The 26,530-nt window shown below is 42.4% G+C and overlaps 1 protein-coding gene across 1 annotated transcript in view; it reads left to right on the forward strand.

The window, feature by feature from the left end:
- The window catches only part of BEND2 (BEN domain containing 2), a 31,467-nt gene extending 21,328 nt beyond the window's left edge, over nucleotides 1-10,139 (forward strand). Inside the window, exons 10-13 of the mRNA XM_062603673.1 lie at nucleotides 202-323; nucleotides 956-1,211; nucleotides 2,322-2,525; nucleotides 9,223-10,139. Of these exons, the coding sequence (XP_062459657.1) occupies nucleotides 202-323; nucleotides 956-1,211; nucleotides 2,322-2,525; nucleotides 9,223-9,458 (818 nt within the window). The 3' untranslated portion in view covers nucleotides 9,459-10,139. The remainder of the gene's footprint in view (nucleotides 1-201; nucleotides 324-955; nucleotides 1,212-2,321; nucleotides 2,526-9,222) is intronic.
- Nucleotides 10,140-26,530: the final 16,391 nt, after the last annotated feature.

A 26,530-nucleotide genomic window follows, 5' to 3' on the forward strand; every position in this document is an offset into this window, starting at 1 on the left:
TGCACATGTTAATTTCATAGTGCTGCTTAGCTTCAAAACGCAAGTTTACTATCTCTCTGTAGCTAAAGCTGGCAATCTAAAGCTTCTAAATAAGGAACATTAAACATGAAGCATTTCTTTCTAAATTCCTCTTTCTAAATGAGATTATTTGTAAACATCACTTTTTTTCACAAGGCTTAAAACGTTTTGTTTCGTATGCAGAATTTCTTGCAACTAATTTTCCAAACTATGATTTGAGTGAACATGGAAAAGACTGGAAAACCTGTATCACAAATGTCAATGCTATGATCCGCTGCTTACGCTCTGAAACGAAAATAAACCCAGTAAGTTGTCTCAAGGTGATGCTATATTAAGTACTAAATTAGTGCTTCTTTCTCAAGTTATTGGAATTTCTCATCATAGGAGTTCTCTAATTGAAAATTCCCCTTGGGTTCTTGCTTTGCATTGCTCAGCACAGGCCTGCTGACTGCAGCACTAGTTCCATATGGTGAATACTTGAAGCATATCCCTTTCTCTTGCTCTGCATCTTCCTGTTCCTGTGTCCAGCATTCAGTTAAGAGCTGTGTACACATAGGATGCTAAAAGGAAAGCACTGTAAATGTTGCCTAGAAATAGCATCAGATTTGACTGCAAGCTTAAACATGTAGTTACTAGCACCATTTTCACAGGATTTCCTTCAGATATATCCAGCTATGTATTTCAAGTTTATATTGTCTGAAACATCTCTCCTAGAGCACCTGTAACTCCCATTTACCTGTGCTTCTAAAAAGCTTTGTGCAAGTCTGTGAATATTTAGTATCTCTTTCCCCTGTGGTTTTCATGATTGAAATTCAAGAGTAACTGTATTGTAAATATCTGGAATCTAATTTATACTAAATGGGAAATGAACTGGAGCACTACTTAGAAAACTGGTAGGCTTCTCCCAGTGTATGTGCTAACCTCATGTAATTTTCAGGAGACTGCTGAAGGGAAGGAAAAAGTGACTGATGCTCCAGATAAATCTCATTGTGTAGATTTAAATTGTAATGAGGATAGTGAAGGCAATTCTCAAAACTCTCAGAAAATGGCCACAACTGACATGTTGCAGGATTTGGGATTGGAAAGGTTTCCAGAAGTTTTCCACGCACCTTCGATCAAGAAACCGCAGTCTTTGGAACCTATGGGTAAACTAAGAAATGTTCATCTTCTGGATTTGTGTTACATTTTAAATGGTCAGTGAGAGGCAGAAGATGCTACTGTAGGTGAAATTGTGTAGTATAGGGATTTGCTGAACTGTGGGACTTTTAAAGCAGTGACTTGGTGTACATATGGTAGGTCTTCATGAGAGCAAACTAATGGTTGGCCTCTACCAATGTCCCAGGGGGCATCCACTCTAAGACTGGAAAGTTCATCTGTAAGATATTCTGCAGAGTTTCACTGAATAATTAGTTTTCAAGAATTGTTTCATAGTTGCCCTAATTTTGGTTGGGTGTGGTGGGGTTTTGTTTTTGGGGGGATTTTTTGGTAGATATTCTACCTGAATGGAGTAAACTGGCTCAGATTATCTGTTGAATGGTATTGCAGTTTCAGAAGAAAAGCATGTTTCTGTAAAACTGGCTGTTTAGGACAATAAAAATCTTAAAGCAGCCTTTATAACTTTTTTTTTTTTTAATAAAAATGCACAAGATACAAATGCATGGGAAAAAAATTCCACATACAGCATGTGACGCTCTAGAGAGTTTACAGGAAAATAAACTGAGATTAGTTGACCTTTGAAATAATTTATTTGATTAGAATCACTTTGGGGCTCTATCAGACCTGCTCCTGGACCCAACATTTGTTAGTCTGATCCCACAGACATGAGTTACTATCCACATTTTATATATTTTTTTAAAAAATGTTTTTAGTAGAGTCAGGTTGAAGTAGTTAAAAAAATCGATCCTGTTTTTCAGTTTCTACTTCCAGGATCTAAACACCATTGAAACAGCAGAACTTTTATTTAATTATCTAAGAGGAATAGCATCTTCTTTTGAGATTAAAACAATTTAGAAAGTGATCATTAATAATGCAGATTATATTGCTAGCACTGCTGAAAATATATCAGAAGTGCTGTTATGCTGCTGAGAAACAGGGAGGTTTTTTTGGCTACTTGGATATTTGTCTGCAACATGTTGTATTTTACTATTAGCTGTAGTGTTACAGTTTTACCCAGGTCTTGCCAAGCAAGTACAGTAGCTTTGGGAAGAGCTTTCTGTGCCCTAGTTTTACGTAATACAGCCACTTTGAAGCATGGTTAATGTTGGAGAAGTAAAATCTCTCTACCCCCCCTCTATCATTTTTAGAACTTCTTGGGAGTCCATGGCGCAATGTTCAGTTGCCTTTCTCAGTCATTTATGTAGCTAAGGGGAAGTCTCGGCCAGAGTTGTCAGCTCGCTACCTAATTCGTCATATGTTCACTGAAGATGTGCTGGTAAAAAGCAATGTATATGGTAATCTTGAACGTGGCATGAGCCCGCTGGACTGCAACAGAATTAATGCTCTCAGAGGTGAGTAAGAAAATCTCTTTTCAAATGATAATGTGGAGAAAATAACAGGAATGATTAATTTTGTGTCCTGTGAACAAACCACAGTTTCAGAAGTAAGTCTGTGTAACTACTCTGCAGGTATTAATGTAAGCAGTGGAACAAGTTGAGAGAAAGTAGATGGAGTTATATTAAAGCAATTCAAGGAAGTCTGTGTATCACAAATCTGGTTTGTATGATGAAACTTTAGTCTCTCTGGCATCTGCTTGGAGGGGCAGCACAGTGAGAGATGGAAGCAGTCCTAGAGGATTCGGGAGGGTGCTGGGGATAATTTTGTGATACAGGGCTAGGTAGGCCAATCAGAGGTCGTGCACAGCAGGTTATGGCCCTTTTGACAAAAAGGGTTGGAGTGTGATAATCAGTAGCAGTATTGTCTGTAGAGACTGTGAAATAATGGACCTCAAGATCCTGAGTAGTTTAAAAAGGTGGGAATATAGACCATGTAATTTAGGAGACTAGACTTTGGCTTATTCAGGAAAATGCATAGGTGTGAGCTTGTAAGAGACAGCTCTGAGGTGAAGAGAAACTTGGGAAAGTTTGCAGGCCTTTAAGGACAGCTTTCTGCAAGCACAAGAGAGTCTATCCTGACACTTAGGAGAACTGATAGAGTTATGGGGGGCAAGTTTAGCTAAGCAAGGGATCCACAACTGAGCTCCAGTGTAAAAACAAAAACAAAAAAATAGAATAAGGGGAAAAAAAAGGAAAAAAGGCAGTACAGAGAGCATAGAAGCAAGGATAGCTTATGAAGTGGAATTTAGCAACTGTTGTGGTTTAACCTGCCAGGTATCTAAAACACCACACAGCCTCTCGCTCACCTCAAGTGTGTCACTCTGCAGTGAGATAGGGGAGAGTACTGGTGTACAAAATTAAAATTTGTGGGTTGAGATAGAGAGTAGGACAGAAACAGAAGGGAAAATAATGATGATAAAAGAATCAGAATATACAAAACAAATGATGCATAGAGCAGTTGTTCTTCCCCTGCTGACTGAAGCCCAGCCAGTTCCTGAGCAGTAGTCCCCAGCCAGCTTTTCCCCTAGTTTATATACTGTGGATAACATCATATAGTATAGAATATCTGTTTGGGATATCAGTGGGTTATCAACATTATTTTCATCCTAAATTCAAATCACAGCGCTATACCAGATAACAGGAAGAAAATTGTACCAGCTGAAATCAGGACAACAACTTTGCCTGAGAGTGTTGGAATGGTGTCAGTAAAGCCAAAACTCAGCCAGAGTTAATAGTTGCCAGGAATGTCAAGGGCAGCTTCTACTGCAACATTAATCATAAAAAATTGATCAAGGAGTACGTGGGCCGGGTGCTGAATGGGGCAGGTAACTTAGTGACAGCAGAGTCAGATTGCGCAGAGGTGTTCAGTGTCTCCTCTACCTTAGTCTTCACCATGACTTCACTGAGGGAAAATCCTGCCTGACCAATTTGGTGGCCTTCTATGATGGGGCTACCGAACTGATGGACATGGGTAAAGCAGTTGACGTCATCTGCCTGGACTTGTGCAAAGTGTTCGGCACTGTCACGCATGACATCCTTGTCTCTAAATTGGAGAGACATCAATTTCATGGATGGACCACTCGGTGGGTAAAGAACTGGCTGGATGGCCGCATGCAAAGAGTTGTGGTCAATGGCTCAATGTCCGGCTGGAGACCAGTAACGAGTGGTGTCCCTCAGGGATCAGTGTTGGGACCGGTCTTGTTCAACATCTGTGCCAGTGACATGGACAGTGGGATTGAGTGCGCCCTCAACAAGTTTGCTGATGACACCAAGTTTGCTGTGTGGTTCGGTTGATACCCTGGAGGGAAGGAATGCCATCCAGAGGGACCTGGACATGCTTGTGAGGTGGCTGATGCCAACCTTATGAAGTTTAACCATGACAAGTGCAAGGTCCTACACCTGGGTCGGAGCAATCCCAGGCACAGCTACAGGTTGGGCAGAGAAGAGATTCAGAGCAGCCCTGTGGAGAAGGATTTGGGGGTGTTGGTTGATGAGTAAATTAACATGAGCCGGCTTCAGTGTGCGCTCGCAGCCCAGAAAGCCAACCGTATCCTGGGCTGCATCAAAAGGAGCGTGACCAGCAGGTTGAAGGAGTTGCTCCTGCCCCTCTACTCTGCTCTTGTAAGACCTCACTTGGAGTATTGTGTGCAGTTCTGGTGTCCTCAACATCAAGAGGACATGGAACTGTTGGAGCAAGTCCAGAGGAGGGGCCATGAGGATGATCAGGGGACTGGAGCACCTCCCCTATGAAGACAGGCTGAGGAAGCACGGGCTGTTCAGCCTGGAGAAGAGAAGGCTGCATGGAGACCTCATAGCAGCCTTCCGGTATCTGAAGGGGGCCTATAGGGATGTTGGGGAGTGACTCTTCATTAGGGACTGTAGGGAACTAGATGATCCTTTCGCACCCTAACTGTTCTATGATTCTATGAAGGTTTCTCAGGCCTGTGGGTAGTGGTAGTTGGGAATAGTCAGCACTTTTTTACCTGGTCTGTTTAACATCTTTATGCCTTGGAGAAAATGGAGAACACACACCAAGTTTCATTTGACATTATTAGCAGGTACACAGCCAGGAGATCAAGGGAAAGTTTGCCCTCTGTTTAGCATTTATGAGTTTGCATTTGGATTACTGTGTCAGATTTTTGGTCCTCTAGTTCAAGAAAGAGATACTGATAAAGCTGGAAGGCCACTAGAAGGGACATGAAACTAGAGCACCTGCCCAGTGAGGAATCTGGGTTTACTTAGTCTAGAAAAGAGAAGGTTCTAAGGGACCTAGTAGCAGCCTGCCACTGTCTCTCTTCTCAGCAGACTCCTAGAGTAAGGCTGTTAGCAGCATTGAATGTGGGAGGTGAGAAACCACAGACATAAGTGGAAATCAGAGGTTCAGACTGAATATGAGCAGATTCCTTTTCCCCATGAGGACAGACAGTCCAGCACTGGAGCACGTTGTTCCATGAGGTTGTGCCACCTCTGTCCTTTTTCCACACCTCAGTGAACAAAGCCCTGAACAATCTGGTCTGACCTTAGAGTTGTCTGTGCTTTGGGCAGAAGCTTGGAGTAGAGACCTCCCAAGGTCCTTTACAGACTGACTTTGACTGGAAAGGAAAGGGTTAAAGTGCCTTGCTCTTGTGAGGGATCAAAGATGAGCTGTCCCTGTTCACCCCAGAGGCTCCATAGAGAGAAAAGGTCTCAGCAAATTGCTTAGTTGTTTAGAAGCTGCAGTTGGGATAACAAGCAGCATTTTGAATTAGACCAGTTTGAGCTCTTTGAATAACATTTTTTTACTGAAGTGTGTCTTTTAAAATAACATGTGGCAGCCTGTTCCACTGTATGAACATGGACAGTTTCACAGTTTCCTCAGCTTATGTGTATCCAGGATTTCTTCAGGAAATTGGAATTATTCACCCTATTTGCAAATGCTATTCCAGAAGCAGAGGGAGAGTATGTTATGGTTGGAGTAGTAGCAGACGTTTTGCCTTCTGCATTGTTCTGGCTTCAGCATTAAGACTTCTGGAACACTGATCCATGTTCCCTCCCACCTCAGAGGGAGTCTTCTGTTAGTCTCATTTGGTCCCTCCTGCAAGGCTGGATAAAGACAGCAGAAATGTGACGAGTAGAATTAGCATAACAGTTACGTAGCAAGTGAGGAGGAACGTGAAGTAGGTTATAGGTAGAAAAGGGTGTATGGGTTATCACACAGAAGAAAACTTGGTATTATCTGGCAGAGATTTAAGCATGGCCACCATAAACAGTGGTGATGGGGGGAAAGATTATCAGGTTTTTGGTGGCCATATGCTCTGTGACTATAAAAGCATCTCAGAGAGTTCAACATACTTGAAAAGGTTTGGTTATGCAATATTGGAGATCTTTCCACCTTTAATTTTATGTGTTCTTGTCATATTTTAATTGTAAAAGTTTTTTTTCTGTGAGAAATCTAAAGAGAAAATACATGCATTCTCTAAGTTTTGCTTGGGGGATGTTATTTACTGGGCTGGATCCCAGGTGATAGGTAGTGTAATAGTGGAGTGCTTTCAACATTTCCCAACAGCACTGGCTTGATGTAGGGTTTTACTTCCTCCTGTTTCCTCATGGTATCACTATGGGATAGTGATCACTAAGTTAGTAAGGTTGCATATTTGACTAGTTATGCTTGTCTGGACAGCAGTCTTGGTCATAGGATTTAGTTTTAGGGAGCACTGTGAGGAGAAGGGGATTGAACTAGATGATCCTTATGGGTCCCTTCTGACTTGAGTTTTTCTGTGATTCATCACACTTTTTTTTGCAACATGCATGTCCTAACAAATCTTGAAACTGCTTCTTCTCCATGTCTGGAACACAGGGAGGTTGAAAGGGTCATTAACATCTGGACAGTGCAGCCTAACAGCTCTGCAGGTGTGGCAAGATTGCCTCTGAGGGCACAGCAGTAGTGCCAAATAAAATGTGGCTGTGGCTCTCACTCTCTGGGTTGGTATGTGGGTATGGCTTGAGAGAGAGAGCATGCCAGAAACCATTCCCAATATGGGAAGGCAATACATAAGAGTGGGCTTTCCCAGACTGTGCATATTCCTTCACCACTAGCCTGGGAAGCTTTGCCACTTTAAGCATCTCCAGATATACACATATTTTGTGTCGTGACATCTTGAGCTTAAGAAGCATTCAAAAGATGCAAGTGTGTCTTACGGCCACAGGAACACCATGTAGGCTCCAGACCAGAAGAGAGACAAAGTCCTCTGTGTCATGGTTGCAACTGTGCCATGTCACTTGGCTGTGGGGTCAGAGGGCAGTCCCCGATCCTGTTTTCTTTAACATTATAACATGGCCTGAATGTAACCCTGCTGAGCAGGAAGGGGCCCCCCATAGCCCCTACCACAGTCCCTACAATTGGTCCATTTCTGTGCCAGAAAAGGCGTAATTTAAAAACTTGTTTTGTGGGCCATGTACAATGGTTCTGTTGGCCTGTGTCATGGTTTAAGCCCAGCCATAACTCCGAACCATGCAGCCGCTTTCTCATTCCCCACCCCTTCCTCCCCCCCACTCCTGGAGGGATGGGGGGAAGAATCGAAAGTGTAACTCCCATGGGTTGAGATAAGAACAGTCCAATAACTAAGGTATAACACAAATCACTACTGCTACCACCAATAATAATAATGATAAGGGAAATAATAATGGAAGAGAATACAACTGCTTGCCACCTGCTGACTGATACCCAGCCCGACTGAGCAGTGGTCTAACCTTTCTGTGTAACTGCCCCCAGTTTATACAGTGGACATGACATGCTGTGGTATGGAATATCTCTTAGGTTAGTTTGGGTCAGGTGTCCTGTCTCTGCTTCCTCCCAGCTTCCTCTCCTCCCTGCCAGAGCATGAGACTCACAAAGTCCTTGGTCAGAGTAAACATCATTGAGCAGCAACTAAAAACATTGGTGTTATTAGCGCTGTTCCCAGGCCAAAAGTCAAAAACACAGCACTGCACCAGCTACTAAGAAGGAGAAAAATGACTGCTACTGCTGAACCCAGGACAGCCTGGTATAAGGAATTCCTGCTATCTGTCGTAGCTCTGAGCTCAAGCATTTTATTGAATTCACTGCTGGGAATGGAAGGGAAGAGAGGGCAGCTGCTGTTTCATCCAACAGCTTGTGTGTCCTTTGTCAGCATAGTTTATTACTGGAGCAGCCTGGGAATAAAAGAACCCAAGGTGCTCTCCCTTTCCCCTTTGCCCCCACTGGAGCAGCGTAAAATGCAAGAGCACAAGTCTTTCTGAAGGAAGAAAAAAAACAGAGAGACCCATGCTGCAAGTTAAAATATCATCTGTAAACAATGATACTATATTAGATTTTTAATTGCTAGTATATGAGAGAGCAATGGAAGAACAAAACTGGCATAATATCAACTAGCTATACCTTTCATTCTGTTAAGGTAAATCTAGATGTTAATCAGAGAAGTAGAAATAGTATTGCATTTGATTTGAAATTATAGCTGAGGTTTCCTTTTGGTGCTTATTTATATCTTTTAAGGGCTTGCTTGAAGAAAACGTATAATTTAGCTAAGCTCAGAAAGGTGATCACTCCTCAATAACTAAAAAATAATAAATCTGTTTTAAAAGCTACGTGTTTTACTTGTTGGGGGGGGGGGGGGGAAGTGCTGTAGTCTTACCTTATTTATCCTGTTACTACCAAACTCTAGTATCTATTTATTGATCTTGTTGCAGTATGGTAAGGAACAAGCTCATGCATTTTTTCTGTCACTGTTCCTCTAAAGCTGTGTTATGTTGAATTACTGTTTCATTTTAGTGACTATAGTTGTTGGAGATCTCTGAAGAAGAGATTGGTCCTGCTGAATAACGATTGTTTTGAAATGGAGCCTGAGATTTCTTTGCCCTGGTTGATCCCATTAGAAGCTGAAATTATTCAGCACTTAAAGGGATCAAGCCCACATACATGGTTACATGCTTCTTTGCAAATTTTGCTTTTATGTTTAGACCTTTTGTTAGAGGTAGAGAGTATTTGCTCTCTAGCTTTGCTTTTCAAGCCTTATAATATGCCTAGCTGTCCTGTTTTGGTAGCATGCACTTGTTATGGCTTAATTACATCAATAAAAGAGTATATAACTTCCATCAATGATTCATAACTCACTATTATGTACTTGATTATTTTTAGACTTTCTTCAAGAGAATTATCCATCCTTTGATCTAAAGGAAACTGGATATGATTGGAAGGCATGTGTTGCTGCCATAAACAGTACAATCCGCAGTCTCAGACATGACCATAAAAAAGCCACAGTTGGAATCCGCCAGAAGGTCTTGACCATGCCACCACTGAGTGCAAAGAGTCCTCCACAGAGTCCTACTTCAGTGAAGCCATTTGAAAGTAACAATATCAATCTCATGGACTGAAGCTCTTTACTATGCGTCTCAAATCCTAGTTTAGTGGTTTTATAAACCCCACATAGAAGCCTGTTGCATCAAGTTGTCCTATTATACTGAGTTGTCAGCCACATGGAATAATATTATTTCATGAGACCAAAGTTAGCAGAAGACTTGGGAACTGTAACTTCTTTTAAAGTAGCATGTGTGCTCCTCACAAATTACTTCTACTGTTCCCTGCAGCATTTGCAATGTGCTCTCTCCTAAAAGCATTTTTTCTTCTCATGATTCATTGACTCTGAAACATTAATCTAATTAGAAGAGACGCACTGTGCATCAAGTCAGCAGAAGCAGATAGAAATGTGGAATGATTGGTCCTCCTCAGAGGTAGACTTAGTAAAATTATCTCATGTGTGAAGAATGAAATTTGCTTTGACAGTTGGATATTTTAAGACAAAATATCTAATGCAGGAAGGAAAAAAATAAATCCTGCATCCAGCTGACTTGTTATGTTGCTCACCTTTTTTGCCTCCTAGAGCAGTCTTTGTTGTAGAATAAGGAAAGAGGCAGGCAGAAAAGTAATTAGAGTTGGTAATATTTTCTTTGCTCTGATTTAGCTCTACAAAAGCACAGAGGAAGTATCCAGAACAAACAGTTTGATAGTTGGTTCTGGTTTTTCTTGATGAAAATTAAAGAAAATACTTCTTCAGGGCCTTGGTCTGCTGTTCAGTGGTATATGTCTCATCAACTTGTGTGGATGTCCACAAGATGCAAATTTGTTGCAACTTTCGTCTAGAGGATTTGGATCCTAATACCAATTTGTGAAATAATAATTTCCGTCGCCTTCAAGTTGGACCTTCAGTTACAACTGAGAACACATGCTGTACTGTTGGTATGTAGTCAGAGATGATCAGCATCAGTGGTATGCCTTCTCAAGCTCATAATCATAGTTTTTAATACTCAGGTCAACAAGGCTAAAAGTGTTTTGCTCTCTGGGCAGGCTGGTGTTCTAAAGACTTGTGACCCTGCCTTTGTTAACTTAAAATTTTGAAATTGTGCAGTGGTTATTTGCAGAGTCACAGAATGGTTGAGGTTGGAAGGGATATCTGGAGGCCATCAGATCCATTTTTCCTGCTCAGGCAGGACCACCTAGAGCCAGTTGTGTAGCACAGTGTCCAGACTGGTTTTTAGTATCTCCAAGGTTGAAAACTCCACAACCTTCTGGGGCAACTGCTGCAAGGGCTCAATCATTGTCACAGTGGAAAAAAAAGTGTTTCCTGATGTTCAGATGGAACCTCATGTGTTTTGGTTTGTATCTATTGCTTCTGGTCCTGCCACTGGGCACCACTGAGAAAAGCATGGCTCTGTCCTATTGGCTATATGTCCTTTCTGCAACCTCCCCTCAGGTATTTATATATATTGATGAGATCCCTCTTGAGCCATTTCTTCTCCAGACTGAGCAGTCCCAGCTCTCTCAGCCTTTCCTCACAGGAGAGATGCTCCAGTCTCTTCATCAGCTTTGTAGCCCTTTGGACTTTCTCCAGTATGTCTGTGCAGTCCTGTACTGGGGAGCCCAGAGCTGCACCCAGCACTCCATGTGTGGCCTCACAAGTGCTGAGAAGAGAAGAAGGGTCACCTCCTTGAGCCCTGCTGGCAACATTGTCCTAATGCAGCTCAGGGTACCCTTAGCCGCCTTCGCAGCAAGAGCATGTGCCTGGCTCATGTTCAACTTAATGTCCACTAGAACATCCCATGGTACACTCTGCCTCATCACTGAGGTTGTTAATGAAGATGTTAAACAGGATCAGATCCAGTATTGATCCCTGGGGTCCTTTGCTAGTACCTTAGATGGTACCTTACTGGCCTTCATCTGGACTTTGTGCTGCTGATTACTCTCTGGGCCCTGACTTTTTTACAGTTTCCAGTCCACCTCACTGTCTGCTCATCCAGCCTATACATCAACAGCTTGTGTGTGAGGATCTTATGGGAGACAGTGTTGACGGCTTTCCTCAAGTCCAAGAAGACAATAATCACGCCTCTTTTCTCATCTGCCAGTCATTTTATCGTAGAAGCTTATCAAGTTGGTCAGCTGTGACTTCCCCTTGTTGAAGACATGCAGTGACTACTCCTGGTAGTATTCTTGTCCTTCACCTGCCTGAAAATAGTTTCCAGGATTAGCTGTTCCATCACTTTCCCAGGAATGGAGGTATGGCTGACCGGCTTGTAGTTCCCCGAGTCCTCCTTGCCCTTCTTGAAGACAGCAGTGACATCTGCTTTCACCCTGTCTTTGGACACTTGTCCCATTAAACCTTGATCAATCAAAGATTAATCAAGAGTGGCTTTGCAGTGGCATCAGCCAGCTCCCTCAGCATTCATGGGCTCATTCCATCAGGATTCTTGGACTTAATACATGTCCAGTTTGTTTATGGATTGCCTGACCGAGTCATCTTGAACCCAGTGTATATTCATTGCTCTAGCCTTGCCCCCAGTCTCTGGATTCTTGAGGGCCAATCTCACTCATAAAAAGCGAGACAAAGGTGGCATTGAATTTCTCAACCTTTTCTGTGTACTTTGTCACCAGGTTCCCTGTGTCATTCAGCAGTGGGCACTTTTGTCACCTGTGTATTTACAGAAGCTCTTCTTGCTATCTTTGACATCCCTGGCCACTTTTAGTTCCAGTTGGGTTTAAGCTTTCCTAACTTCACGCCTGAATGCTCAGACAACGTCACTACGTTCCTCCTGGATTACTTGGTTTTTCTTCCACATTCTGTATGCTTGAGTTTGTCCAGAATCTCCTGGTTCAGCACAGGCCTCCTGGTATTTTTGCTGGACTTGTTGTTTATTTTGATGGCTCTCTCTGGAGCTTAGAGGAGGTGATCTGTAAATTTTGTTCAGGGCCCTAATCCCATAGGACTCTTCATAGCAGATCTTGGAGCAGACCAAAGTCCACTCTCCTGAAGTCCAGGATTGTGAGCCTGCTTTTTACTCTCCCCTCTCCCCTTAGGATCCTGAACTCCACCGTCTCATGGTCATTGAGGTAAGGCTGCTTTTCACGTTCTCAACTAGCCCCTTGTTGTAGGTGAGTATGAGGTCAGCAAAGCCCCTCTCCTTGTTCACTCCTCTGTCACTTAGAGGAAGAAGTTATTGTCAACAATAAATATGCCCTTCTTGGCCACACAACACTAGTATTTATTAGTGCACTGAATTGTGTATTAAAAGACCAAACGTTGAAAATTACTTGGATGCTGAACTCATGAAAATAAAAATAACTCTTACTCATTTTCACATCCCCCTCAGTTTCATTTGTAAGTTGAAATTGCACAGCAGTAACTGCCCAGAAGTTAATGGCTCTCTTTGTTGGGTGGGTTCTTTGTTGTTTGGGGTTTTTTGGTTGCGTGGATGTTTTGGTCAGTTGTTTCTTGTTTACAAAAGAGGAAGTATTTGGTATATGTCTTTTTGTTACTTGTTTTCCAGTATGGGTCACATAGTCTTCTTACTGTCTACGTATTGGCTAAGGTAAGCTTGCTTTGCCACTTGCGTTGCGTCCGAGTGTTGTCTCGGGTGTCCAGCTTTTTCACAGAAAGAAGCTTCTCAGAAGGCTGACGCAGGGATCCAATTTCAACTCTGCAAGCTGATGCAGTGGTGGCTTCCAAAATTACGCCTGTGTACATAGCAGAACAAGATTTAACTAAATCTGCCCTCTCCAAGGCAAAGGTTTCATGGTTTGTTCTTTTGTTAGCAATAGGATAAAATAGCAGAGTTACTTGTTCTCACTTTAACTTCTATTCATAGTGAACAGGCAGTGTTTATTATATACAGTACAGGATCAGCTTTTTCATTGCAAGTTAGGATATGCAATGGCCCTATCAGATATGAAATTAGTAACTTAAGCATCACCTACAACCTCCTTGCAGAAGTCTTCTGTAGGATTTAAGAAATAGGCTGAATTTCTGATTTTTAATTATTTTTTACTAGAAATGTTGTACTGCAAAATTTGGTTGTTCTGGTTTACTACTAACAAATTCTGCTGTTACTGTTCTAAACAGTCATTCTTGTAAATGCCAAGAACTTTGTTGTGTGTAGATACTACTAGTTCCAGACCTCAGAAGAAGCCAAAAATGCTATATTTTTTCAGCAGTATACTTTTTCACTGTCCTTCACAGATTTTAATGGTAGAATGATCTATTTATTGAATGACCTGTCTGGCACTGAAATCTGTTAGTGTGGTGCATACCTATGGCTTCCATATTGAAAAGAGAATTGAATAAAAGAAATAGTTTTCTTGTTTCTGTTTCAAATGTATTATTTTTTCCTAACTTTTGTAAAATAAAATTAGAATATTTTGCTGTTAGGAATAAAGTATTTTACAAATAAAACTAGCATATAGCTCCTTGACTACCTGTGTGTGAAGTATTTCTTGCACCATGAATCTACAGTTGAGGTATGGTTTCATCTGAAAAGAGTCTTTTGATCTTTCAAGAACCAGGGCTTTGAGGAGACCTTCTGATTTCCAAATCTATACTGCCTTAACTGATTCAGTAACCAAAACAAAATCCTTTTAGACTTCACTTGTTAGTTGCAGCTTTGTGTGAGCTATCCAAAACAGAGATTTCCACAAAACAGCAGGAGTTAAATAAAATTCTCAAGACACTCCTTTAAGCTGGTGCATTTTTAGTAGATGAGACCTTATTCAGGCACTGGAATCAATTTCTCTATTAGTCCTTGTTTGGCGGATACAACAGGGCCGGAAGGTAATCTCTCATGTGAAACACTGAGAAATCACCACCTGTCCTCCATCTTTGTAGTCCTAATAGCTGTCCCTAAAGTGTGTGTTTCTGGACTTGAGTTGATATTTCATGGTTCATCTGGTACTTGATGGCTCTCTGATCTAGTGCTGTTCATGTCTGGGGTCTGGTATGTGTTTCCTGTTAACGTGTAAAAGGTTTATCTTTCTTGATGCATCTTGATGTTGTAGCCTTGTGAATGGAGGTGCATACAGTATTGTATATGAGATAATAATTGCATATATAACTGATATGCAAAAAAAAAAAAATTATATATTGCACAAATATTAAAATACTTTTTAATTAATTTCTGTCTTAGGACTGCCCCTACACCTCATCAGAGAATTGGCAAAATTCTCTCCTGATCTCCAGCTCCCACTTGTGGATGTTGGATGGAATGCAAGACCCACTTGCAGTCCTGGGTCTTGATGTGTTAATGACCAGAACTTTGGTCTTATGAATAGATCTTCCAAGAACAACTGAATAATTCTGTTTCCAACATGGCACTTCCGTATTAGTTGGAAAAAATTTGCAGGGGAGTGCCTTTCCCTTCCCTCTATGGTGTGTAGAGGGTGGGGGCTTGGTTGGGGTTTTTCTTGTTTCTGAAGTTTAGATCTTTGAAGGAGTTATTGGGTGACTGATACATCTCTGTGTCAGTTCCTCTCCTGCTCTTGGGCAAATTAGGCATGCTGCTGGAAGCTCTTCCAGCACATTTCTTAGCGCTTGCTCCTACGTTGCTGGAGAATGTAAGTTGTTACATGAGCAAGCGAAGAGAGCAAACCTTCATTGGTCTCCCTGTGCCTGCTGGTCCCTTAAATGGTTTCTGTGGGTGTCATGGTTTTGGTCAGCATTGTTCTCAGACTAAAGTCGAAAACACTGTACAACACTAGCTACTTAGAAGGAGAAAAATAACTGTTACAGCTGAACCCAGGACAGTGGGAGTTGAGAGGTAAGTCTCCCGGAAATAATTCCATTCTTCCTTACCTGCCTGTTGTAGTGTGGATGACTCTTGTGCATTTGTGAAATGGACCACTGCCTGTCTTGTCTAACAAACGAATATAGTTCATTGCACTTCATGGCAGGGAGCAGCTTAAGTGGTGCTCCCCAGTGAGGGAGAGGACGCATGGCACAGGCAGCACCATGACCTTTACTGAACAGGGTCCTCTGATCAGGCCTGAGGCGGTGACTAACAGGGGTCACGGACAGTCCCAGAGCAGACAGCATTAACAAGTCAGGTCTGGAGTCAAAGATGTATGGCAGGCAGGCTGCTCAGGGTGGCTAAGGCCTCTTGGTGTCCCTTGGGGCTCAAGTTGAGAATTTTTGAGGTTTCACAGCATGTATGTAAATAACCCATCTCACAGGCACATTCAGCTTTAGGACTCACCTCTTAGAACAATATTGGTACCATTCTTTTCTATTCAGGTGTTAATTCAGAGCACTTAATGGACATGCTCGTTTGATTTAGAATATGCTGCAGAAAGGTCCAAATATTTGTGCAGTTCTTAATTTCTAATTTTATCTATATAGCAATGTCATAATTTTTTAGTTGTCTTGTACAGTCACTTTATTGTTGTTCAGTATGTGGTATGGTGATATCGGTGCATGAAGTGAGATGGAAACTGCTGACTTCAAATGCCATGTGAACTGTGAGCTTATCTGAGTATTACAAGTTCAGAGTAGATAGATTTAGTTATCTATCTATTATTTATTTATTTATTTATTTTTCCCCTTTAAACGGTGAGGTGACATTGATTATGCTATTCCAAGAAATTCACTTCTGCGCTAGAAACAAGGCTGCATCTTACTCCTTGGTAGCTTGAAGGGCGACAGCACCACCTACCGAGGGACAAAAGTTTTTCTGGGAAACCAGAAAAACCGGCCTGCCTGAAGGAAATTCATCAACCTGACAGAATGCTGCAGTTCTGAGAACTTGATTTTGTTTTCACTCTTAGCTCAGCTTTATCCTTTGAGGCTAAGCCTTTCCATTTAAAAATTATCGGAGTTTGGTTGTGTTTGTTCAGCGATGTGCTATTTTTGGTTTAGTTACTTTTAACATCATCTGTAAGCCTTTTAACACATGGGACAGCTGTTCACGTACAGTTCTGTATGAGTAATAAAATGCGGGGGCGATGGAGCACCAGGATCAGCATCCTCTTTTCTCACAGCCTTGAGCAGATTCTTTGGCATTGCACCTGCTAACATGAACTTTACAAGGGTGGCATTTGCTTCATAAACCCCGCAGAGGAAGGGAACTCCAGCGCCCCCGGCGGGCAAGCCAGCGCACGGGGTTTGGAAAATACCCAGAACTCGTGAAGGGAGCGCAGGTTGTCCAGAAGGACGTCTTTCTGCTCGTAGGATCAGGTTTCAGAAGGCAGTATAACAATATTGCAGGCTAGAAGACATTAAAAAATACCATCGGGTGTCTAGTTTGACATAGGAAGGGCTGCAGTTACATGACCAAGGGTAACAAAACAGCCCAAATTGAGGGGATTTTCACAAGTGGGAGGTGACTGTATTCCAAAGTACTCAGACAGGTGAACTTCCTGAAACAGACTGGTGTTCTAGCTTCAGGAAGACTTTAGAATGATGTGGCAGTGAAACTGTACCAAGTGCCAAAAAGACTTGAGAAAAGGAAGGGACCTAACCAGATGTGAAATCCTGCGACAGCTGCTGTTTGGCTGCAGAGGCTGCTGACCAAAGATGAAAAACTATACTGCTAATAGGATTCTGTGCATGTCTTTTTTAATGAATGTCCTAAATTTCTTTCTTTAGTCCATGCTTCTAAGGAATTAAAGCTCAGGTGGCTGCAAACATGGCTTGTTTGATGTACACTCTTCTTATGCCAGTTAGTGCCTGTTCAGGTCACTTTTAAACTGCATATAGACAAAGCCTGAGTCTCTAGGAATCTAGGGTGTTATCTTATTCAGGTTGCTCTCAAAGGTATTGACTCTGAAGGCTGTTTGAGGTCTTGGTGATGGGACCCAGAACATCATCTAGAGGAGGCCCCTTGTAGCCAGCTGAGTTTCCTGTCTGCTTGCTGTGTGAAACGCCATTCCTAGACAATACAATATTTACCTTGTTTATTTCTGTTATCCAGTCCTGTTTTGCCTCACTTTTTTGAGCCATGAAAGCTGATGAGAAAGGCAGGCCTGTGTCATTAAGCATCAGTTTGCTTTCCAAGGTCTGCCTTCTCACTGAAGAATGCTTAGGGTCTGTAAGCAATGGGTTTAGTAAGCTGGATTTTGAGACCAGTTCCTGTCTCACATCCTACTTTGGTTCTTATTGCCCAGAGTGTAAATCTTCACTTAGATTTGGCAACAAATATGCCGAAAGGGATTGGCTTTGTTTTCTGATCCACAAGAAGTCTCCTTTCCCTTACTAATTACACAGGCAGGACATTTTAGAAGTAAAGGGAAAGCTCTTTAAGTTGACACTGGAGGGTGTGTTGTACTGACTGTTGCATACTACTATATTTCAATGGCTACAGGAAAGTGAGCACAGCAGTCAGGTGCTTGGGAAGTGAAAATGAAGTATGTAGGCATGGTTTTTTTCTCCTAATTGTCAGATAAAGGTGAAAACACTGAGAAATTAATAGTAAAGTACTACTAACATGAGTGGTTTTATTTAAATGTTTTCATAGATAATTTATTGAATGCAAAACAAGAAAAGTGAGAAAAATACAGAGGTGGCTTGGTTTGTTTTTTTAAAGAAACCTTAAAAAAAAAAACTGAAAAAGCCAGACACCACAAAACAAGAAACTGCCAACAATGACCTGCCACTTCCTCTAGGAGGTCAAAGATAAAATTTAAGTGTCGCTATTTTCTGTTCCTCTTTTGCTACTGCTATGAAAGAAGAGTTAGTTTTCTGCTTTATGGTGGTGACCTTCTTGGAAATAAATTCAGTCCTTGAAAGCAGCAGCCTATTAAAACATATTTGTTTTCCACACGTTGCAGAACTCTTCTTTAAATTCCGGTAAGATAGTTTTCCATAAAACATTCTTTCCATCTTTCCATGTATTTGGAGTGTAAGTGAAGATTATTTTTCTGCTGCGTGATCTCTTGGAGGTGTTAGTTGAGCACATTTTGTCCCCTGTACTTTTAAGGATGTAGTTCTATAGACCTGCACTTTCAGTGTTCACTGGAAGCAGAGATAAACACACGCAAGTATCTGTAAAAATCTTTACTTTCTTCCACATAGCCACTGAGGTGTTTTTACATGGAGATCTTTATTTTTTAATGTAATTTCTTTCTCCCTCTTGTAACTGCAGTAATAGTAAAAGGTACCTTTCCTATGACAAAACAACAAAGATAACATATTCTTTATAAAAGGAAAAAATACCCACACCCCAAGCAGTGAAACCTTCTGTATTTTTGCAGCTTTTCTCAATTTCATTTTAAATACGCTTGTCCTAAGAAAGCCATTTCTTAGATACTGTGGGCAAAACTCAGTCTTGCTTAGTCTGGAGGCAAATCTAGTCAAGCTTGAGCTTGGCTTAGAATTTATTACACCAATACTTGAGTCTGTGGCCCAGTTCTGAAGACAGCATCTAGGTGTGTAACTTCAATCCTATTTATTATTCCTTAAAGTAGGAAAGATGAACTATAGAAACATGGTTGAAGGATCAGGTTGTAGGTTAGCAAATAACAGCTTCATTCTACTACTACTAATAAAAAAAATACAATAATTCATCAGGCAATCACAAGGAACAAATGTAGGAAATAGGTGTTGCGGGCACTCAGCCAAGCTTTGCAAATTTAACTATTCCTTCTGGGGGTTACTGACGTCATCACAGCTGTGTAATTTGCCTATTCCAGTTCATGATTTGCCATGGGAGCTGGCACCACACACAAACAGGAGCTTATGCAAGTACCCTGAACCCTGTAACGGTTTAGCTGCCTGCCCAACGTTCTTATGCTGACTTCGGTGAAGGCAGAAAGACAGACCAAGAGAAGTGACGATGCCTGAGGCTACCACAAATCTCTGCTGAGGGAACGTGAGCTAAAAGCCCCAGCTTCCCCTCTGTTACAGGCATCTAAGAATATGGTCACAATAGCAACCAGTTAGTCATCCTAACTGCTTTGTAAAGTGCAGAAACAGAATCTTCAGTACTTTGGATTATGGAGATGTTTCCCTTGTCTGTCTTAATTTCTCCAAAGACAGTCCATTCAGGTAAATGCCAGGAAAATGACAGTGATCGTTAACGACAGCCACTCACTGACAAGAGCAGAGGGATGTGAAACCATGACAAGTAAGCTTTCTGGGCTAAGGGGTCACTTTGTTTTTGTTTCTATCCACACTGTTTTGTGCAAAAGTGTTTCTGACCAGGGAGCCCATCAGCATTACAGAAATTAAGTAAATTCTGGCCTTATTTGAAGGCCTGACTCAGCCCCAACTGAAACTGAAAGTAATCTCTCTGCAGATCTTCCTGGAGGTAGGCAAGATTGTTTGAAGTACAGGTATATAAAATTGTTAATTTTGTATGGGTAGTGTGTGAATAAAATGTTTTAAGCTAGAGCTATTTTGAAATAGCTTTTGTAATGAATATCAGGTCTTCAGCCAGGGGAACAAATGCAAATGCATCTCTTCTCCAGCTGCAGATGAGTTGAAATGTGGGGTCCCTAACCCTACATGCACACTTAGAACACTTTTTTTTCTTTCTGCTGACAGCCTTTTAGCAGCATCCCCTCAGGAGGCTTATATTATAAAGTGTAATCCATCTTCTGTTTGGTGGATTCTAGGATAGTTGAAGAAAAAGTGCTGAAAGAAGCAGACTGCTGCTGTACACCCTGTCCTGAATCAATTTCTGAGTCCTACGTGCCTGCTTACCAGTGAAGTCCTACTTATTTTAGTATTAAGTATCCTATCTGCTAGAATGTAGGAATTTCCTTTGTTTATCTGGTGCCTCCCAATCTGCCTCCTACTTTTCTGTCTACACCCTGTAGCCTTGAACCACCCTTCTTTGTCCACACTTTCTTGCCAGAACAAACCCATCCACCTCTAGTGGCTCCCCAATGGGACGCCCATCTGCTTTCCTCCTTTCCTGGCTCCACAGCATACCTGGCTACATAAAAGCACTTGGGTTTTTGAACACTGAACACTTTTTTGTCTTTATATGCTTTCTTCTAACTTGTAAAGGTCAGCTGGGAGAGCTGTTGTTTAAGCAAGCACAGCTCAGTAAGTGGTGATTCAGTAAGTGGTATTGTCTGGTATCTCCTGACTTGCATCAGAAATGGAAGAACAATAGCAGGGTCTGATTCCCCAGGGACTGTGGGTTCAGTTTTTGGTTTGTTTTTAATAAAACCAAGAGCATTTGTTGGTGATCGAAATGTCGTAGGATATTACACTGAGGTCATATATTTTAACTGAGCTTTAGTAGGCCTTCTAACTGGAAGAATTGCAAAAGAAAAAGAATTGTTCTGTGCAGAAAGAGGAACATTTTTCATGTCTGCAAAAGGCGTTGCATTTTGTATGCGATCTCATGTTCTGAAGTTCATTGTGAGCATAGCTGAATATGTACTGTACAGGACTGTGTAGAAAGGTATAACCTCAGGTAAGAGTATTTTCTTCAAGAGGGAAAATTTTATGAAAGGGAAAATAAAATGCCTCCAAGCCTCTATCTTGAAAGCAATGCAAATGTTATACTGTATTCTGGTTTTGTGTGTCTCAGCCATCCCTTTCACTAAAATGAGACATTGATCCAACCCTTTTATGCAGTTAAAAACAGTGTTTCAACCATCTGTAATAGGTATCCTTCTCATTTCAGCCTTCTTGTAGCCCATTACCAGAGTCTGTGTTCTGATGTGCTGAAGAAGGGAATTTATCTCCTTACAGGTTTTTTCTCTTTCCTGCCTAATTCATATGACATTTCCTGTGAGACTGTGAGTCGTCCTATCTGTGCACGCCATAAAACAAATATTGAACTTGTAGGTCATTTTAAAGAAAGCTTTTTGAAGAAAAGTGCTTTAATTAACATTTACTTTTATTTGCAAAGGAACCTTGAAGATCCTTTATATCAGAATATAGGTCACGGCTCCCAAAGAATACCAATGATGTACTGTAAACTATGCTGTTGATATATCAGCATCAGACTCCCAGGCATATTAAATCTGCACGATTGTGAAGCACTCATTATTTCTATTAATTTCGATTGTGGTAATGTGCAGTGACTACAGCAGATGTCTGAGCCTGCTCTAAAAGGTGAGGGACACCCAGAAGAGCCAGTTCCCACCAGGCATCACTCACAACTCAGGCTTGTAAGAGGCAGGCACTGGACAGCATCACAGCCCTGGCTGTGGTGGGAGCAGAGGCACAGGCACTGTCCCTCATCCAGGGTCACTCTGAAGCCTGTGGCAAGGCTTGGCCTGCAAACCCAGGAGTCTTCAGCTAGTGTGCTGGAAGCAGGCTCTGCTGGGCCACTGCCCCTGGACACCCGCTTGTTCCTGCACACAGACTGTGAAGCGGAGGAGCCACAGAGCCCTGGATCCCTCTCCTGTTGCCCGCATGGAGCAGAGACCCTGGGGGGATTTTTTTCAGTGTTTGCCTTGAAGGCCTGAAGCTGTGGAAGTTTCTTACCTCACGTGTTGGAGGTAGAAAGGGTAAAAGTAATGAAAACCTGCTAAAGACTGAAAATAATAGAATTCCTCATATTCTCCCCATCTTCTCTAACCCCCTGGAGCATATGAATTCATTGGCAAGATAAGCCAGATAAATTATCCACTTGGCCACACAATCTTGGTTTGTATCCAGGGGTCTTCACAGGTGTAAAATTAACCACGGGAGAGCTCTTCTGTTGTTCATTGACTGCAGAGCAAACATATGGAGGACTACAAGTGAAAAAATAATTAAAACAATGTTTGAGTACATGCCCCTTCTCTTATTTTATATGTACCATACATGTAAATCTATCCTCTTTTTTGTTTCATTATCTTAATGCAGAAAAGTGAAACTTTTTTGTTCAAAATACAGTTTTCTCTGTGAAATAGTACCTTTTGGAGACAATTTGCCAGTGCTGATAGAACAGCAGGGTTCAGAAATATGCACAAAAAGAAAGGTTTTATTACTTGGCATGAGCAACAGAATACCTTGGAATGATCCTGTGAAAATACTATGGCAGACTTTTCTAACTTGCCTGCCAGTGCCTTTCAATAGCATACATCTTAAAAGAAATAAATCTGGATTTAACTGATAGTAAAAGGCCATAGTCCATCAGCTACACTAAGATGTTTTTAAACCTGTCCCAATACACACCCATCCAATAAACCAGGGAGGCTCCTTCTGAGGTTTTCTTCTATCTGGTACAGAAAACATATCTTATAGTTCACCCGGACACACACTTACTCAGCAGACTGGAGTGGTTCCAAATTAAGCGGAGTTTTAATTAAAAAAAATAAAACCTACCTACTTATATCTTTTTCCTCAAGTGACAGGAACAGCTGCAAAGGTACAATTCTGATTTCTCTGATAAATAGCCTGCATTTTATTTACTTATTAAGGCCATTTAGCACCCCTGAAAGGTTTGAGAAGCCAGTTTGAGAGCTGTAGAGCATCCAATTTTTTTTTTTCCTTTATTTTGTCTCTTGTAAAGTGGTCAGAACAACTGCGGCACAGGCAGCTGTTGTTGGCTTCCCCACTGGGCCTGGCAGTCTCAAAAAGAGAGAGAGGGACTCACTCCAGTTTCTCCCTCCAGTGTAAAGGGTGGCAGATTCATTGAATCTCGGGTGGGACTAAAGGGAAAAGAAATCAAGTAGCAATAGGGACAGCGATGTGCTGGGGAGAGAGTGTGGTGGACAAGCAGACTAAGCAAAGCATTACTGAGGAAGGCAAGGATGCTCCTCCAACGAGGGAGAGGACTACATGGCAACTAGATATATACAATGAGGGGGCAGATCTATTCCCACCTCAGACACTTATCTGCTGTCTCAGTTTTCCCTCCAGACCTTTTTCCCCTACCTGAATAAAAGCAAATGATGCTTTTGCTTCTAGAAGTACTGTGCACTTGATTGAGGATCTAGAATACCATGTGGCTGTTAACGTACATTAATATGTATATATGTCGTTCTATTTGTGTGCATAGTGACTGAGGATTCTGCCCCAGAGTTTGCCATCATAAATTAGAGTGCAACTTCTCCAAACTATTGGTAATCCACTACTGGCAATTGCTTGGGGGGGGGGGGGGGGGGAGAAGGGGTGGGAGGAGGGGTGTTTCATGGCAATTACATCTGCAAATATGGTATGTGTTATGTTCTACTAATTCTTATTTTTTCTAAAGCAGCAAACAAAAAGAAGCTTACAAAACAAACCACTGCCTGGTTACAAATATGACATCCATTAGATCAATTAGTAGCAGAAGAAGGACCATTTGGGTCCGTATTTGGGGTCATTATTGAATCTACTTCTTACACTTATTGTGGTCAGCTTAATCTAATGACCCTCCCCCAGTGTGTGTGTGCCTGCATGGTTGTGGGTGCACAGGCAATATGTATATCAATTATTTGCATGTAGGAATACAACTGGTTAGCATTATTTCTGTAGCATGCAGGCACACACCAACAGGCATGTGTAATATTTCAAGCAGAACAGTTATTTTTAAACACTGGATTTGGAGGTTGACCTCTCAAAACTATTCGTTTGGCCTGACTCCTTACCATGAATATCAGCAGGAGCAGATTTACAGCTCACCTGTAGTTGAATGCAGGTTTGCAGCAGCTTACAGCTCTCCTTGAACCTGGATTTAATATGTAATGCCAGTCATGCTGGGATGGTGCTGGGTTATGTGAGCTGGAGCCCAGGAAGGGGTCAGGCTGATAGAGCTGAATAGTGCTGGTTCCAGCGCACTACTCAGTCAAAGACCAGGTAGGTTAAAGAAAATACAAGTCCACAGCACCATATGGCTGTATTGCTGAGTAAGTTACAGGCAGCACAGACCCGGAACTAAACTCTGTCCCCTGTCAGCTACATCAAGTCTGGTCGACTGGCTTTTGCTCAGGGATGAAATCCTGATTCTTTTCAGGACCCTTGGCTTCCATGGGGACAGGACTTCCCCAATTTCTGTTATGGGCCCCTGTGCCTGTGCCCCCTTCTTTTGCTCAAGGGCAGCTTCTGGAGGGAATCACTGTGAATTGTTTCATTTTCTTCTTCTATTGTCTGCGGTGGGGGGAGATGGCAAAATATCTTAGAAATAGTAATGCTAGAGATGATCTCAGAGTGCAAGTGGAAAAAAAGCAGCAGCAGGCAGTCCTGTCCAGCCCAGAGCAGGAGCAGAGCATCAGGGTCTAAGGGCAGGCAAAAAGGCAAGTCTTGCACCATCCCTCCCTGGATTCAAGGGGCTGGTGCAGAGTTCAAGGCTTCTTCACAATGAAGCAGCTAGGTAACACCTGCAGGGAGTTTACTTAAGTCCTTACTGGATTATTTTGGGAATCTGACTGGGTGACAGCCTGGCTGCTTATGTGGAAATAAACACTTAAAGACAAAATGTTTAAATGTTTTGCCTAATGTGTGTGTGCTGGCAAGAGGAAGAAAATAAAGCAAATTGTGTGGTCAACAACAGCCCAGCTGGACTGGAATGTGGAGCTCACAGAAAGGAGAGACTCTGAAGCCTGAATGGAGCACAGCAGAGCAGCCTCTGCCCACACATCCCTGCCCGCCACTTGCACTGCTTCATCCCCTTACTCTCAGCTCAGGCATCCCTGCACCAGGCTCCTTTGGACAGCACTGCTGGGTGACATGTGGGCACAAAAACTTTAGGCATGTGCTCTTCATGAAATCCAGCTGGTGCTTTTATTGAATGGGGAAAATGGGGGTGATTGAGACACCCAACCCCGTCCCCCAAACGTGAAATTACCCTTCTAGAGCCTGAGTAGTGCATTCTGATTGTACAAGAGCAGCCACCCCTATCACTACCACACAACTGGGCAGTGCTCGGATGAATGACAGGGCCACAGGTGCCAGGTAACACTAGCCAAAATTGAAGCTTCTTGTGTTATAAGAACAGGACTAGTGAGCAGGGCTGGACAGACTTCAGCAGACTGTTTCTGAAAAGACATCTTGTGTGTGAAGCACCCACTTTTAACATTGCCACAAGAGAAGAGGAGCAGTTCCTGTCCTCAAGGGAAGTGGGTTTGATGGCGGTGTGGTCACATAGGAAATGTCCTCTGGCATCTCTTGGGGCTGTGCAAATTCTGTGTCACTTGTAGGTCTACAGGAGAATGAGGACTACAAAGTAAAGCTGGGATGCCCCTGTGTTCATCACAGCATTACACACACAGATAAGCCAATTTGGTACTGCGAGGTATGGGGTGTGTGATGGTCCTGTCTGAAAGCACTGCCAGTCTCTCTAAATCAGACAGGCAAAATGTTGTACAAGGGCAGAACAACCAATGGGAAGGTGCGTATTCCCTCTGTGTGTTCCTTTCAAAGTGTGCTGGGGCAGGGGAAGCTGTCATTAACTTCATGTGTGCTTTGAAGAGAAAAAAGCATTTGCAAACTCTAAGGCCTCCCAGACCTTCTGTGGTGAGAAATACTGCAGCTGTACAAGCCTGTGTTGCACTGGAGTGGGTCTCTGCACTTCATGCTAAGACAACACCTTACAGGTCCAGTGGCTGCTATCATCTGCCAGTCCTGCAGAAGGCAGCTACATTCTCCTCTGGATTTAAATCCTTTGCCTTTGGGTCCCAAAGCCAAATGGCCGCAGATAGGGCTTTCTGCCTAAAAACCTTTATTGTGATAACCTACTGAGTCACAGCATCTGCTGATGGCAGGGGACATCCTGGGAAGCTCCTGGGGGCTCAGGGAAGCCAAGGGGCTTCTTGCCCATGGCACATGGCAAATCAGCAGGGGAGACATATGACCACAGCCACACAGGGAGAGACAAAGCACAGTCCTGGCACTTCAAGTATCAACACCACTATGCAGCACATCAGCCATGTCAGCAATCTTCCCTTTTTCATGCCATACTTATAAATGTTGCCATTCAGGGCTATGACAGAGGTGGGCTCACCTAGTTGAGCAGAAAGTCTGGCTGCTTCAAAATCCTGCCTTCAGCAGCTTTGCCCTCTGTTTGCTGCTCCCAGGAGCTGCGCTGCTTGTGCCTGACTAAGGCAGACAGGTTCTCCGTTCACTGAAAGCAGACTGAGAGCCAGGAGCTGCTGCATTCTCCCTCGCCATTCACACTTGCTAGATCACAGCAAACTCTCCCATAGCCACATGATCATGCTGGCCCAACCAGCCCTGCAGTGCCTTTCTGCTTGGTAATGAACATGCTATGTGTTCATGGAGGGATACCAATATTCTCTGACCTATTTCTGTATCACCCTCAGATCT

The sequence above is a fragment of the Pezoporus occidentalis genome, unplaced genomic scaffold, assembly GCF_034315485.1.
Source record: "Pezoporus occidentalis ecotype Australia unplaced genomic scaffold, CSIRO_AGI_Poc_V1 ctg81, whole genome shotgun sequence".
In the NCBI taxonomy this organism is placed as follows: Eukaryota; Metazoa; Chordata; class Aves; order Psittaciformes; family Psittacidae; genus Pezoporus; species Pezoporus occidentalis.